Source organism: Pterocles gutturalis, unplaced genomic scaffold, assembly GCF_000699245.1.
Source record: "Pterocles gutturalis isolate BGI_N339 unplaced genomic scaffold, ASM69924v1 scaffold46930, whole genome shotgun sequence".
NCBI lineage: Eukaryota > Metazoa > Chordata > Aves > Pterocliformes > Pteroclidae > Pterocles > Pterocles gutturalis.
The window spans coordinates 38,817-53,483 of record NW_010147659.1 but is presented as its reverse complement, the minus strand read 5'-3'; the positions used below and the strand labels follow the sequence as shown (position 1 = coordinate 53,483).

At 45.8% G+C, this 14,667-nt stretch overlaps 2 protein-coding genes across 2 annotated transcripts in view; one reads left to right on the top strand and one right to left on the bottom strand.

Annotated features, from left to right (window-relative positions):
- Positions 1 to 800: 800 nt before the first annotated feature.
- On the bottom strand, positions 801 to 1,623 carry LOC104470971 (leucine-rich repeat-containing protein 10-like). Its single transcript, XM_010086113.1, is given in 2 exon segments — positions 801 to 948; positions 950 to 1,623. Coding segments are annotated over 2 exon segments (822 nt in total).
- A 4,743-nt stretch (positions 1,624 to 6,366) lies between these two features.
- Positions 6,367 to 14,667, top strand: part of LOC104470968 (cathepsin E-A-like) — an 8,493-nt gene continuing 192 nt past the window's right edge. Inside the window, exons 1-8 of the mRNA XM_010086111.1 lie at positions 6,367 to 6,422; positions 6,589 to 6,766; positions 8,865 to 8,982; positions 9,505 to 9,623; positions 10,052 to 10,251; positions 10,915 to 11,037; positions 11,774 to 11,918; positions 14,494 to 14,592. Coding sequence (XP_010084413.1) covers positions 6,367 to 6,422; positions 6,589 to 6,766; positions 8,865 to 8,982; positions 9,505 to 9,623; positions 10,052 to 10,251; positions 10,915 to 11,037; positions 11,774 to 11,918; positions 14,494 to 14,592 — 1,038 coding nt within the window. The remainder of the gene's footprint in view (positions 6,423 to 6,588; positions 6,767 to 8,864; positions 8,983 to 9,504; positions 9,624 to 10,051; positions 10,252 to 10,914; positions 11,038 to 11,773; positions 11,919 to 14,493; positions 14,593 to 14,667) is intronic.

Below are 14,667 nucleotides of genomic sequence, written 5' to 3'. Positions count from 1 at the left end.
TGTAGCAGCAGGCTCCCAGCCCTGGGTTTTACTCATGAAAGTTTACCTTTGCAGCTCTTGTGGTTTTTCCGTTGTAGTCAGGTTTTGATTTTCTTCTTTGCTACTGCATGAAAACTCAGCATGTACAGCAGCCCTTATAGGCAGTGTGTCAGTAACAAACTGGCATCAGTACCTCTTGCTTTCCTTGTCATAATTTGAAGTGCTGCTTGACAATTTGTTGCTAATTTTCCAGGAGAAAGGCAGCAGCGGTAAGAGGAGAGCTCACTGGTATGTACGCACTCAATAGTGCAGCCAGGGCTCTGCCACTGCTTCCTACACGGCAGACAGGGAAACCTTCAAGATGCTGCTGCTGCGTTGCAGGTAAGTCGTTGAGACAAATGCTGTGGGTTACGTTAGAGCTGTGACTCTACACCGGAGAGCTGAGGCTCGGACACCTCAGCAAGGTAGAGGTGAGAAGAGAGCCTGTGGGTGAAGAGCAGTGAGTCCGTATACGCTCTGTACATACAGTCCACCCATGGAAAACATCTAAACCACGTCTTCATCTCTACTGCAGACTTTGAGAGGACCCTGAATGGGAAGAGAGGGGAAAGGGAGGACGTCTTTGCTCTAGAGAGAGTGCTGCGCAAAAGGGAGTGTCTGTACAAGAGTTTTGCTGTCACCTAGCTCTAAGCCAGTGCACCTACTGCTGAAGACTATCCAGGTGGCACGCTGCTCCCTGGACACCAGCAAGCTAGGGAGAGGGAGAGGTTGGGGAGTGTTGTGAGCACACTGCCACCGTTGCCAGAATGTGCAGCTGAGCATCAGCTCAGCTCGACTTCTGGCTCGAGCTTGGCAGCAGGAGGTGTTGCTGGTTTCTCATCCAGCGTGATTTCTATCACCGCTCCGGACCGCTTGCGGGGTTCGGGACTCTCCTCTGACCATCTCCCCACCCTACGTACCCCTTTGGCTCCTGCAGGGGTTGTGGTCATAGATCACCAGCTTCAGGCCAGGGAGGTGAGCCAGGCTGGGGAAGTACCGGATGGAGTTGCGATCCACGTCAATCACCTCCAGAAAAGGCATGTCCAGGAGCACGGGGGGAAACTCGGACAGCAGGTTGCCTGACAGCCAGATGGTGCGCAGCTCCTGCAGGCACCGCAGCTGGGCGGGGAGCGTGCGCAGCGCGTTGGATCCGGCGTGCAGGGTCTTGAGCAGGCTGAGCTCGCACACCACCTCGGGCAGGCACTGCAGGCAGTTGGACTCGATCCAGAGGGTCTTGAGGTTCTGCAGGAGCCGGAGCTCAAGAGGTAAGCTGCAGAGCTTGTTGTTGCCCAGGTAGAGGATGCACAGCTGCTTCAGTGTGCACACAACCAGGGGCAGCGCTTTGAAGTTGTTGAAGTCCAGCGCCAGGATCTGCAGGTTTTGCAACTGCTCCAGCTCCGGGGGCAGATGGTTCAGGTTGTTGTCGCTCAGGTACAGCTTGACCAGTTCCCTAAAAGAGCAAATGTGCAGAGGCAGCCGCCTCAGCTGCCTGCCACTCAGATCCACCATTTTATCCACTGGCATCTCTTCTAGGTCTTCCACAAGGTACTTCTGGCACTCGTCAGAGGGCACAAAAGCAATGATGGCTTTCAGACTGTTGCCCATCCTGCAACCTTCTTTGTTCAGGGATCGCTGGGACTGCGAGGGACAGGGGCCCGCCTTGGTCTTCTCCTGCTGTGCACTGACCTGCCGGTAACTCCCTCTTCCCAATATAAGGCTCTGTTTACATGGCACCAGCCATTCATCTCAAGGGCTCTGAAATGTTTCTGATAACCGAATGAGTGTTTGGTGACGGGGATTACGGACAGGACAACTTTGAGCGCAGGTCTCCCTCTCTCACTCGCACTCCTGCTCACTTTCCCACTCCCCCCCTAAACATTCCTTCTTGCCTCTTCCCACGCACTATAAATGTTCTCCCATTTTGCCCCAAACCGTCGCCCCATTGCCCCAGGCCCTCACCTCTCTCTCTGGCTGTGCTGTCTGTGCAGCTGGTGCTGGCTGCAGGGATTGGCTCGGGAAAGTAAACACCACCGAAGACCAAATTTTTAAATGCAGATGTTTAGCTTTCATGAAACTTTCAGGGGAAATGTCGGATGTAATCGAATTCTTGTTTAAAATACCTGTCAAGACTTGACTGGCTTTCTGGATGAGTGGCACTTTTAGGGATTTACTTTGGAAGGTGCCAAATACATAATTTGAGAGAGTAACTTGCCACCCAGTACTTCTCTTGAACCTTTAACACAAATACTTGGCAAACTGCTATCTTGAGCTGTTCTACTATTTATGTTCCTAATTTAACGGTGTTTACTATAGCCTCTGGCACTCTTGACTCTGTAGGGCCTTTTTCATTACATTATGTTTTGCTTCTTGTCTGAATCCCCGTTTAATACACTCGCTATCACAACCTGCCCAGACTGTTCTCCATCTGCCTTCTGACCGTGATACTGCAGTTCCCGTGTCTGTACCAAAACCTGGCAAGAAACGGCCATGGATTTAATTCCATCAAGAGTCCCACTTGTTATGAGTGAGATAAATACAGTGTTAGAAGTTATGACTATTTAGATGTGACAGTGTAAACTGTTCCCCTCCTTTTCTCACCAAGACCCGTTGCCATTCAGGTCAGGGCACCTCTGATTTTTAGGAGGAGCTTTCCCATGTGTAGGTACCTCTGTATACTTGGGCTTCTTGAGCTACTGCTGCTGGTTTAAGCTTTCTTGGGGATTGTCCCACCTGTGTGTTGGCCATGGCTGTACCACGATCTTTAGGTTTGAAAGCTGGCAGAGTGTTTTAAGGTGAAATAGCCTTTCTGGCAGCTGTCTCTCTACTTTGATATCTACAGGTCATTGCTATGATTTTCCACACTTCCCATAATTTAGGGACGACACTTTCTTCAAACAATCTGCGGTCAGTTTCTGGGCATTAGGTGCTACATAACCGAAATATGTGATTGCTGGGAGCAGCCACCTATTCTTGGAAAAACAAAAAGCAGAACAAACAGAAGATTGAGAAAAAGGCAGTATCAAACTGTTAAGGTGGCCCTTGGGGCTCTGGTCAAATCTGGTAATAGAGAGCTCTACCATCACTTGCTTTCAAATGTAAAGCAGCTCTCAGCTATCAGTCGGGTATAGGCTATAGGATGTTTATTAGTCTTTTCCCTGCAAGATGAGTGTCTGTGCTTTGCAGCAGTGATGGTATGAAGGATGTATGGAGGGTTTCCTGGGGAAGGAGAACAACAGAGAGGGCATCTGGGGTCCAGTATTGCAGCAGGACAGAGAACAGCAAGTGCTGTGATCTGAGTGCTATAAAATAGCTTTTGGAGAGAAAAGCTGGGCAGAGAGTCAAGCCTGGAGAACAAAGATACGTTGCAGTCATCTGTGGCCATGTTGTGGAAGAGAGGGGCTGGAAATACTCTCTCACAACAGGAGGTGGGATGTGCTGGGTGTAGCGTCCCAGCAGCAAGAGACAATTCGCATGGAATGAGCATCTCAGAGTAGCCACTTCTTTACTGCTTCAACACCACATGCCCTATCAGAGGACTGCCGTGGGGAACGTGTCATTCCAGGATTTCGCAGGGCATCCTTTTCCAAGCAGTCACCCTAGAATGAGATCTGACTTTTAAGAAAATATTCCCATGGCCCTCAGCAGATTTTTGTATTTGCTTCCATTTCTAAGCAGCCATGGCACCTTCTAAAGGCAAGGCTCCCTGCCCTGTTAAGGCATGGTATGCTGCAGGTGTGGAAAAGCAAATGCATCTGCTGTATATAGTAATGAATTTACATCCATGGCAAAGACATCTCCTTTAGGCAAATTCCTTCAGATATCCTCCTGATCAGAACAACATAGAAGTCTGAGTAAGAATATATTAATAACAGAGTTTAGGGACATTTTTCTTTGTAATCCATACGGAGAGAAATAACTTTGCAATATACCTTATGTCTATAGACACATATACGTTTATATTTTTTCTCCTTGAATTAGTTCTTCTTAATGGAACTTTTAAACTGCAGACAACTATTTCTTAGGGATCCTCTGCATTGTAGTTTAATCATTATTCCAGCTTATCAAAAAAAGTCACAATGACCTTTTGTTGCTGCATTTTGTACCTCTGTTGGCTAAATGAATGTCTGCTTGGAACACACTGTGAGAGCAGAGTATTTGGGAAAAAAATAACCTTTGTGTGGTGGGACAATGCAGGGCTACATTTGCAATAAAATGATCAGTCTTGAACCTTCAGAGAATCAGCGACTCAGTGGAGTCTCTAAGGCAAAGGCAGTCCCCTCGGTAGACCTAGGGTGGTGTTTTGAAAGCCACTTCACATCTTCAAAGCTATCCTGATGCCCTCCAACATGAACATTAATGACTTCCCAGAAGCATTTGTGGCATTTGAGGAAAAGTTCAAGTGACAAAGGCACTCAGCACAGGCATTGTCTTGCTCTTGTCAAAGTGACGCTGCCCTACCAGAGGGCATGGCATCTGCTCTGCCACGCGTCAGGTGGCACATGTAGGCTCCTTGAGAAATACCTTTGCTTTCTGAGAGTTCACAAATGACCGCAGCTATTGCTCACCGTTCTCATTCATTGCCAGCACCCAGCTCCTGCAGCTCCATGGCTGGGACGGCTATGGGACAGAAAACACAGATGCTTGCTGAAAGTGTGTAAAAAACCTGAGTCCAGAAGAAACAGGGAACACTGCTCAAAGCTAGACAATTAAAAAAAAAAACATCAAGAAAATGGAAATCAATATAAAAGCTGTGTGTTATTCCTGAATTTTTTGAGGGTGTTTTTTATTTTATTTTTTTAAAAAATAAATCATTAAAATAGCTATACTGGTGATTTTCACATCCAAAGCTCTGCACTCATCTGTGTGATGACACCAGGCTCAGCCTTTGTTGAGAGCAGGTTGTGTAGTCCTCACAATTTTGGAGGTAAGTTGGAAAAAGCAAACCATGTATTTCAAAACCAGAGGACTAATGAAGAGAGCTCTAAAATCATTGATTTTAAGCCTCTCGTGCACCTCCTCAATCATAGGAAGGAGCATTAAAGGAACAGTTTTAAAGAATGTCTTTAGTATGTACTCATAATGATTTGCTTTACAGTTATTTAAAGTGTGTGACAGGTGTTTGGACTCCTTCTTTCCTCACAAATACTGTGTGTTTGGTTTTTTCTGTTGTTTTTCCCCGACTGGAGCATTGCTGCTAGAGCGGATGATGACTCCTGCCTCCTCTGTGTTTTTGACACTCATCCTTTGCTGCACAGTCACACATCTGCTCTCTTTTGGAGGGGTTATGTAGTTCCAGTTCACCTTCACGTGGTGAGCAGTCTATTTGAAATAAATGATGTATTGCAGGGGAATAATCTTTATTGCTCTTTTCCCAGCATCCCAGCATAGTCTTTTGAACAAAAATGGCTGATTATTCCAATTTAGCCTTAATGCGTGCTAGGCTGCAGTATGCCATTGCTCACTGCACTTTCTTGTGTAGAGGAAAGATTCAAAAAGTCTCATAAGTAAATTGCAGACTCAGTGCTGAGGTTCCTCCCAGGCAGCTAATGGGTTTGGGGTTGCTCTCTGCCAGACCAGAGTCTCTTTTTGACACCATTATTTTCCTGACAGCTTGACCTGAACCCAAGTGTCAGGCAGGGTGGGAACCGCCAACCTCAGGAAACTCACAGGAAAATAAATCCTGGCGAGCGCTTCCAAATGTCTTGCTGAAATGTGTACAAAGCCACTGGCTGTTTATTACTGTGTGTCGCAGGCTGTCATCTTTTTGACTTTTAAGACCCATTTTTTGAGGGTAGCAATCACATTTATGTTTAGACTGGAGCTCTCCCATAAACAGGGAATTAATCTTCAGTTGTTAGGGGATGACTTGTCACAACCCTATCGAATGTCCCTCTGCTCAGCCGTGCTGAAATGTCTCCATGTAACAGGGGAGTGGTTATATATTACGTCCTCTTTCTCTGCGTTGGACACTTCTGGGCCACTTGTCAATAAACCCAGCTTGAACAGCAGCTTACTCGGAGGGAAGCTTGGATCGCCTTCTCTTTCCCATGCTGATGGGAGCCAAGCCCACCCCATTTATTATATTTATGTAAAAGACATTAAGGATTGTTAGTAAAATGTCTGCTTGGTCTAGACTGTGTCCTGGTTATCTGTGCCTTAGTAGCTCCACTGGGCACCAGTATTTGCACAATCCAGCGGTTACTCTGACAGCAAATGAATTGGTTTCCTGCCAAAGCACTGACCTGCTGTGATTGATTGACCTGGTGATCAGCCCTCTGCTGACAATGTGGTATAAAAAAGGGCTTTCTGAGTAAATGAGTGTCATCAGCCTCCGCACCGCTTGGAGCCATGAGGGTGATACTGTTGGCTGTGGTTTACATCCCATTCACCATGACCATGGAACGGTAAGAAAACACATCTGGTATCACTGGTGCGTGTCTCAGCTGACTTCCCGGGGTAACCATGCTTGGTGCTACCCAAGGTCTCAAAAAGGAAACAAAATTTTAAGCAAAGAGTATATGAAGCTCTAGAAAGGAGAACCAGTTATTTTTTGTGTGTTTATTTGCATAGAATCCCTCTCATTCGATTCAAATCCATCAAGAAACAGCTGAAGGAAAAGGGAGAATTAGAGGAATTCTGGAGGGATCACCATCCTGATGTTTTTGCCCGGAGGTACCTGCACTGCTTCCCTGCAGATATTGCTTTATCAGTAGGAACCGCATCAGAAAGGCTGTACGATTACATGAATGTAAGTACAGTTTTGGTCATGCAATCATAAGGACCCGTTGTTCTCTTGAAGGCAGATTTTTTTCCCCAGCACATTTGAAACCTAGTCTCTCAATGAAATTGTAGAGCTTGAGATGGTTCATTGCTCTATGCTAAAAATACTGGATGACTAAAAATGAGTTTACCAGGCTGCAAAATAAAGTACTTCTAGATCTAGCCTAGCATGGGACCTGGGTAGAAAGCTGACACAATCTAGCAGTGGTAGTCCTGTGACAAGTTTTATTTTTGTATACATGTGTATTGGACTTGGTTGGGTCTTCAAACAAATGTGGAAGGTTTGCCTTTATCAATCTTGGTTCAGGATTGGGTTTTTAGTAGCAGAATCTGATTATTTCATTTAGCTGTATTCTATTTATCAGAAACTTGGGTGTTTGCATGATATTAAAAAAAACCCCAAATCTCATTTTTTTGATCACATGGAGTCATAAATGAGTAATAACAAAGACCCAAGTAGAGTTCATACTTTTCTACTTTTATGTCCTGAGCTTAATGTGTATTAAATATTTGAGACTGACCTGGGTCTCACACTAACCTGGCTGAATTTACCATCTAAACTAAGAAAGGAAAAATATGAGTTTCATTTGATCTCAGACATGCAAGTCAGCAGGTCAACCATCTTGTAAAGTCTTTCCTGGGTTTAGCATTTTGTTCATTTTATTGGTCTCTGTTTTCTATTTGATTTGGTTCTTCTATTATGCTCATCTAAAGGAAAGCTAAGTTGCAGAAATGTTGTGGGGGCTGCATCTGGACAGGGAAGGGAAGGCAAAGACAAATTAATTCAGCAAGAACTTCCTGACACCTGAGGGCTGTAAAGGAGTATGTCAAGAGGAGCTAGAGATGTGTGTGAAGAAGAACAAAGGAGGCTGAAAAATTTAAAGCTTATAAAAGACGGATACTTCTCAAAATAACAAAACAAAACCCACTTCCCCAGCATATCCAGCTAGCACCAGGAACAGTTTTGCAGAGGTTTCAGTGCAGTGTGTTTGTGGGGTTTTTTGTTTGTTTTGGGGCTGGTTTTTTTGGGGGGTTTTTTTGTTTCTTTTTTGGTTTTTTTTATACCAACATGTCTTAGAGCTGTCTCACTTTACAGATTAATCAGTGAAGGTTTGTTTAATACAGGAAGGAATAACATCCTGCTATGTGGCTGGATATTCTCTTAAATGGTGCACTTGCCTGCCTTCTCATGGTTATCTCATTCAGACCATAAACTCCGTGGTCAGAAACTATACTCGATGTATTAATTAACAAGAATGCACTTGGAGTTACATGTTCAAATATTTGTATTGCTACAAAAGGCTTGGCACTGGGTATTGCTTTTCTATCTGCGTTTGAATTCCAGAAATGCCTCTTTCTAAAAATAAATCTCTTAATGCTGAAGTGCTCTTCCAGGTCCAGATAGGGGCACTTAGACACTTGCATTTGGGATCTGGATAAGCTCTTCGCTCCAGCATTCACGTGTTCACAGATTATCTCTGGCTTCAACTAGTATCCAAGGACGGTCAGTGGTTTCTTTATCCACTGGATGAACTTTGTTCAGTACATCTGATACAATCTGTGCAACAGAATTCATTTTTAAACTTGCTAATAGCTGCTAATTACAAAGGAAAAAGCCCAGCCACCTGTGACAGTGTTTCTGTCACCAGCCGGAGCCCTGTGAGCCAGGTGTGTTGTGCTGTCTTTACATCACTGATTTCTCATGGACATCAGAAGTGAGCTGACTGACGGCCTGTGGGGTTGCGTGGGAGCCTTGTCCTGGGGCTCACCTTGCCGCCCCTGAAGTCAGTGCAAGAGGGCTCGTTGACTTCATGGGGAACCCAACTGAGTGTTTACTTAAAAGGCTTTAAAAATGCCACACTGTTATGGATGCAGCTGGAGGGAAATCTGCTGCTCACAGCCACTCGTGGAACCAGACACAGTTCCCTGTAGTGTGCATTTATGTTTAGATGAAATAGCACTGCACCCCCCAAGAAAGCATTGCCTGAAGCTCCCAAGTCTGCCTTTTCCTCAGGAATGGCTCATGGGGAGGCAGCATGGGTCTGACTGGGTTGTTCCTCCCCCAGGCGCAGTACTACGGAGTCGTGAACGTTGGTACGCCACCCCAGAGGTTCACCGTTGTGTTTGACACTGGCTCCTCCAATTTTTGGGTCCCTTCTGCTTATTGCATCAGCGAAGCATGCAGTAAGAAAAGTTCCCCCCACCCCCCTCACCCTTCTGCTCCTCCGTGTCTGGGGTACCTTGGCCATTTCTCTTTTCCCAAGAAGATTGCCTTCAGTAGGGATTTGGGAGGGGAGGATTTGGAGCACCCCCAAGGGCCCCTCTCCCCTCCTGGGCTCCATCTTCCTCCCGCTCCATCTCTGTCCCTCCGTGCCGCCCGCAGCCAGGGCAGGTGCCAGCTGCAGCTGCCTGGCATCCCTCCACACCATGAGGTAGCTGGGGTGAAAGGCATGAAAATAAACCTGGGAGAGTAGAAATAGTGGTGGAAATGCCCATTTTTGTTTTAATTTGTCTTTAAAATCCAAAATAACCTCTGAGGTACAGAAAAACTGGGGTGCCTGCAAGAGAACGGGCACCTCCATCAACACCTTCCTCGTAAGGCAAGTGAAAATCTGGCTCTCCTACATCTCATCTGGTTCTGCGTCAGGGTGCAGGTGTGTTGCCGTGACCTCCCCTTGCTGCACAAGTGTAATTTGTTTTGTGTAGGGGTGCACCAGAAATTTAAGTCCTTTCTGTCGGATTCATATGAGCACGGAGGGGAAGCCTTCTCCTTGCAGTATGGCACAGGACAACTTCTGGGCATTGCTGGTAAAGACACGCTGCAGGTGAGTGTCCACCTAAAGTGAATGTCAGCCTCCAGGTCAACTGTTTCCAGGGAAGTTCAGATACTGACCTTGCCCTGGAAATGCTGGCCTGGTTGAGGCAAAGGCAGGGTGAGGTTCTGCCAAGCCGGGTGCAGAGAAGCGTGGGTGCTGCGCCAGCTTTGGGCTACCCAGTCAAATCCCTAAGATTTTATTTTGCATTTCTGCTTCTCTCCTTGTGTCCTGTCCTGGGTTTATGAAGAAACATCCACAGAATTAAGGTATTAAAAGGAATTGGTGCAGCCTGCCTGCCCAATGGGCACCTGCTCTGTTGATGCAAGTCACACAAGGATGTCCAGGATTTATAAACTGAATTTATCCACTGTGTGGATCTGAAATGAGGCTAATTTCTCGTAACTGATGGTGTCTTTACTTTCACTTGTGCCAAACAGATAAGTAACATCTCCATCAAGGGACAGGACTTTGGTGAGTCGGTGTTTGAGCCAGGACCAACCTTTGCCCTTGCCCACTTTGATGGCGTGCTGGGCTTGGGCTACCCCTCCTTAGCAGTGGGCAATGCTCTGCCCGTGTTTGACAGCATCATGAACCAGAAGCTGGTAGAAGAGCCGGTCTTCTCTTTCTATCTGAAAAGGTCAGTCTTGAAAGTGACACTGCCAAAAAAGACGCAAATCTGTTGTAATTGTTGAGACAACCATGCACCTGTATAAATCTTCAATTCTAGAAAGTAATTTTCCCCATTTCTTTTTTTTTTTTTTTTTTTTCAATTTGACACTGAAAAATATGGAGTAAAAAGGAAAAATGTGCTGGGGAGCACCATGAATTTTTGGACAGACAGTTATTCTTTTTCGAGCTGATCATAAACAAAAGAAAAGCTCTCAGCTCAGGCTCACTGTGTACTGAGTTGCCAGAAGTTTTCTTCTGGCCAGTGGAGATGAACAGAAATACCATGCTACACCCATGTAACCACATTTCAGACAAGAAACGTAACCTCACCTGGACCTAGCTGCAACTCCACCAATTTATCTAGCGTTTATTTGGAGGTGAGAGCAGCAACTGGCTCAGCCTGCTCCTGATGCCTATCTTAGCCCTTGGCAACCTACAGTAAGTCTTCTCAGAGGTTGTTTGGAGGCTCTGAGTTGGGACCTATGCAGTTATAATTTAGAAATAATCCCTTTCAGCCATCCATGTCTGAATTTAGAAAGGGCTGTGGTTTGTTTTGTGCTTTTTAAGACTAATCTCACCAGCACGTGCTGGCACACTCCCCTGTCTGTGGTAACCTGACTTCTGCTTTCAGAGGAGATGACACCGAGAATGGCGGTGAGTTGATTCTGGGGGGGATAGACCATTCCCGCTACAAAGGTTCAATCCACTGGGTCCCAGTCACTGAGAAAACCTACTGGCAAATACACCTGAACAAGTACGTATGTATGTATGTATGTGTGTACGTTTGTATGTGTGTATGTTTGTACGTACGTATGTATGTATGTATGAAATACCTGGTGGAATTCACTTTCCCAGGTAAAACACACACAGGCAGAAACACCTAGTGAGACAGATGCAGGAGGACTCAGCTGTAGTGTTTTACCTTTGTGCCTCTCAAAGAGGGGGTTCACCAGGATAAGACTGGGGCTTATTAGCTCTCTAAATCTGCTGTGACATGCCTAGCTGGTTTCTGGGAGAGCACGTTAATAAGTTTTAATATGATACACCAATGGTGAAGTTGACTCTTGGTGGACTATTCAGTGAAGAGGTTAAGGCACCCAGGAACTGAATACAGCTCTCGCTTCTCCTCTCATCTTTCCTGTTAACCTCAGTCAAAGTAGTCAGTGTCCCTTCGTTCCTCCTCCTGCTGTGTAAATCAATGAGGACACATACCTGTGGGTGAGGACAAATTAATCAGCATGGAGCAAATTATTAGGGCTGTAGGAGTCCAAAGAGAGAAAAGTGGGTCCACAGACAAGACATCTTCCTCATGCATTTTCCTTTTATTACTTTCTTGTCTTCTAAAGACATTCTTGCCTTTTAAGACTGGCATAGCTTGGTGCTAGTTTTAACTTCAGTCCATACTCTGGTGCTTTAGCTAGCAATAATATGCTGCTTCAGTTGCAGTGTATATGCCATTTGCTTAAAGATGCTTTGTTTTTCACTTGCAGTATAAAGATCCAGGGCCAGGTGGCATTTTGCTCCCATGGCTGCGAAGCCATTGTTGATTCAGGCACTTCTCTTATCACCGGCCCCTCTTCACAAATCAGGCGATTACAGGAGTATATTGGGGCAAGTCCATCGCAGACTGGAGAGGTAAAAACCACACAGCCAGAAAGGAAGAGAAACTGGTATTTGGTGCAAACAGCTTATAGGGTGGGAAAATAATGAAAATAATTTTCCAGGAAGATCTCAGCGAAAGCCTTGTTTCCAGGACAGTACTGAACTCAGAGCCAAGCTGGTTTTGACCCATCTGCCTTGCTGCCCCAGTCCTCCTCTCAACTGTCCACCTCCTCTGCTCCTCTGCCATACTTGCCAGTGCTGGTGTGAAAGGAAATAATGGGGGCAGCTGTTTGAGGAATCGATCTGTACTTTACATCACAGATATTTTCTTTCAGAAAATCAGAAGATTTTCAATGACCCCAGTTATAACCGTTGGCTCCCCCGAGCCAGGAGGGGTTTGGTGCCCTGTCAGCGTCAAATGGAAAGGATAAAGTATTTTAGTTACAGACCCACAACGGCCCCACTGCCAGGACCGCTCACTGTCAGCTTGCAGCGGAGCAGGCAGTGCCATGCCAGGGCTCCCGAGAGGGATGCACAGCTGTGTCGCTCCCAACACTGGCTCCTGGCAGATGAGCCACGGGGTGCAGGACAGACCCTGCTGTCTCTTACTCATCTTCCTGAACCTTATTCCTAAGTCTCTTCTCTGTTTTTTCCTCTCTTCCCTGCTGCTCCCTCCTACATCCCCCTTGCTGATGCTCCTCCCTCCTTCCCATCCCTGCCTGCCCTCTGAGGAGCACTTCCACCTCCTCCAGCAGGCCAAGTGGCTTGGATATATCACTTTGTGGCCTCTCTGGCCCCACACATGTGATGCCTGGCTCCCCGCACCTCTCGGGGGGGCTTACATGAGCCAAAGTCGCTGGAGGTAGGTGAGGCTTTCCCACTGCCTTGCCCATGAGCTGGGCTGGGATGTCTCTCTGCTGCCCTTTGCATCTTCCCACTGGCAATTTTCAGATGATGTGACCAAACCCTTGTAACGTCTAAAGTGCTGAGATAACAAGCCTGAGACAGCTAAACCCACACGCCTCCAGAGAGAGAGCAGCTTATTTTTACCGTGCCTTATTGCTGGCCCTTGGCTGACTCCCACGGGTAATTACCACGTCGCCACAGCTCCAGTGCCCCAAGTAAAGCTGTCGTGTATGGTTTCTGTTAACTTCACAGTTGTCTTGATCCTGACCCAAAACTGCACTTGGAAGAAAATTAAGTGTTACGGTTGCCCAGTGCACTGGGCAGGGGTCAAAGACAAAGTGGACTTTTAATCTGCCTCCTTTTGTAAGACAAGGACCTGGAGCTGCATCTGTGTAACTGGTGAAGCTTCTGGTTCTTTCTCAATTAAGCCTTAAATTTATTTTTATTCATATTTTCAGACACAAGTCAAACAGTATGCTTTAGTAGCAAGTTAGTTTTATAATGGTACATACTATTGGATACAGATAAAATATGTATTCCCAATGTACTTATATTAGTACAATATAAACAAGGAACAGGTCATTGCAGTATAAGTTTATATACTCCAGTGCTGACACAAAAACATTCAACCAGCATCTCAGATTCTGCAAAAAAGCATCCTGAAAATAAGACTTTCTATGACTGTTTTTGTAGCAATCACAGACAGGCTAGGTATTTTGGCTCAAATTTATCCTGGTATATTTGGGTGAATCCACCAGTGATTTTACCAGAACTTTTATCTCTTTCCAGCAAGGATTAACTTGTTCTGGACATACTAGCTATGTAAATGAATTATGTCTTGCTTCTTGTATCCTACAAACCATTATATTGGCTTTCTTACCCTTGTCCTCTGTATCCCATGGTTTATTTTGTTCTAATGGTATGACACTTGATAAGTATACACAAGATTTTGGGCTATGTTTTCATACAGCAGATTTAACAACAACAAAAAAAGTAGATTCTTCCTTATAGGAAGCCTCTAAAACAATAACTTTAAACACTACAGTTTACAGCAAAGATCCCTCTGGGGCTTAGAGCATTCTGCAGTGCCATTTAACACGCCAGTTGTTTAATGAAATAACTAGAAAGGCCAGGAAATGATCTTCTGTGTTACTGTAAGTGAATGTATTATTTATGTAAATTAATGACCATGCCAGATTTTAGTCCTTCTTCTGCTCTTTAAATCCTACTCCAGGGCAGAGTATAACTATAAAATGCTGTACTCCTCACTGGCTTTTTTTCCCTAAAACAATGATGTTATGGGAGGGAGCGGGGTGAGCTGCAGCTGCAGCTCCCTCCACCCAGTCCAAGCCAGAGCATCCCAGGACTTTCGCTCAGCAAACCTTGCTCGCTGGGGTTCACACACTCAGTTTTGCTTCCGAGTTGTACAGGGCAGATGCCAGAGTGCTCCTTCACCTTGTCCCTTTTGGAGTTCATGAGGATTTTCATCAGCCCTGGGTCCCGAGGGTCTAGGCTGCTAGGCTGGTTTGATCCAGTGCAGGAGCTGGAAAGCTGGAGGGCAGTGTTGGGCCATAAGTCAGAAGCCTGATGCTGTTTCTCTGTAGTAAATGCACTATTACCAGCTGCAAAAAATCTCAAATTCAAAGGGTAATACTTAAAAAAAGGCAAACTGATCCCATCTCAATCAGTGCATGGAATACAGTTTCTCGTAGACTGCAGAAGACTGTCCAGCTTGCCTCACATAAGTTTCACAATCGGACACCACGAGTACAAACTGACAGCAGAGCAATATGTCATAAAGGTGCGTATCTGTGGGCTCCCTGCTCCCCTGTCCCCACTCCCTGAGCCGGGGCTGGAGCAGGTGGCTGCAAGGACA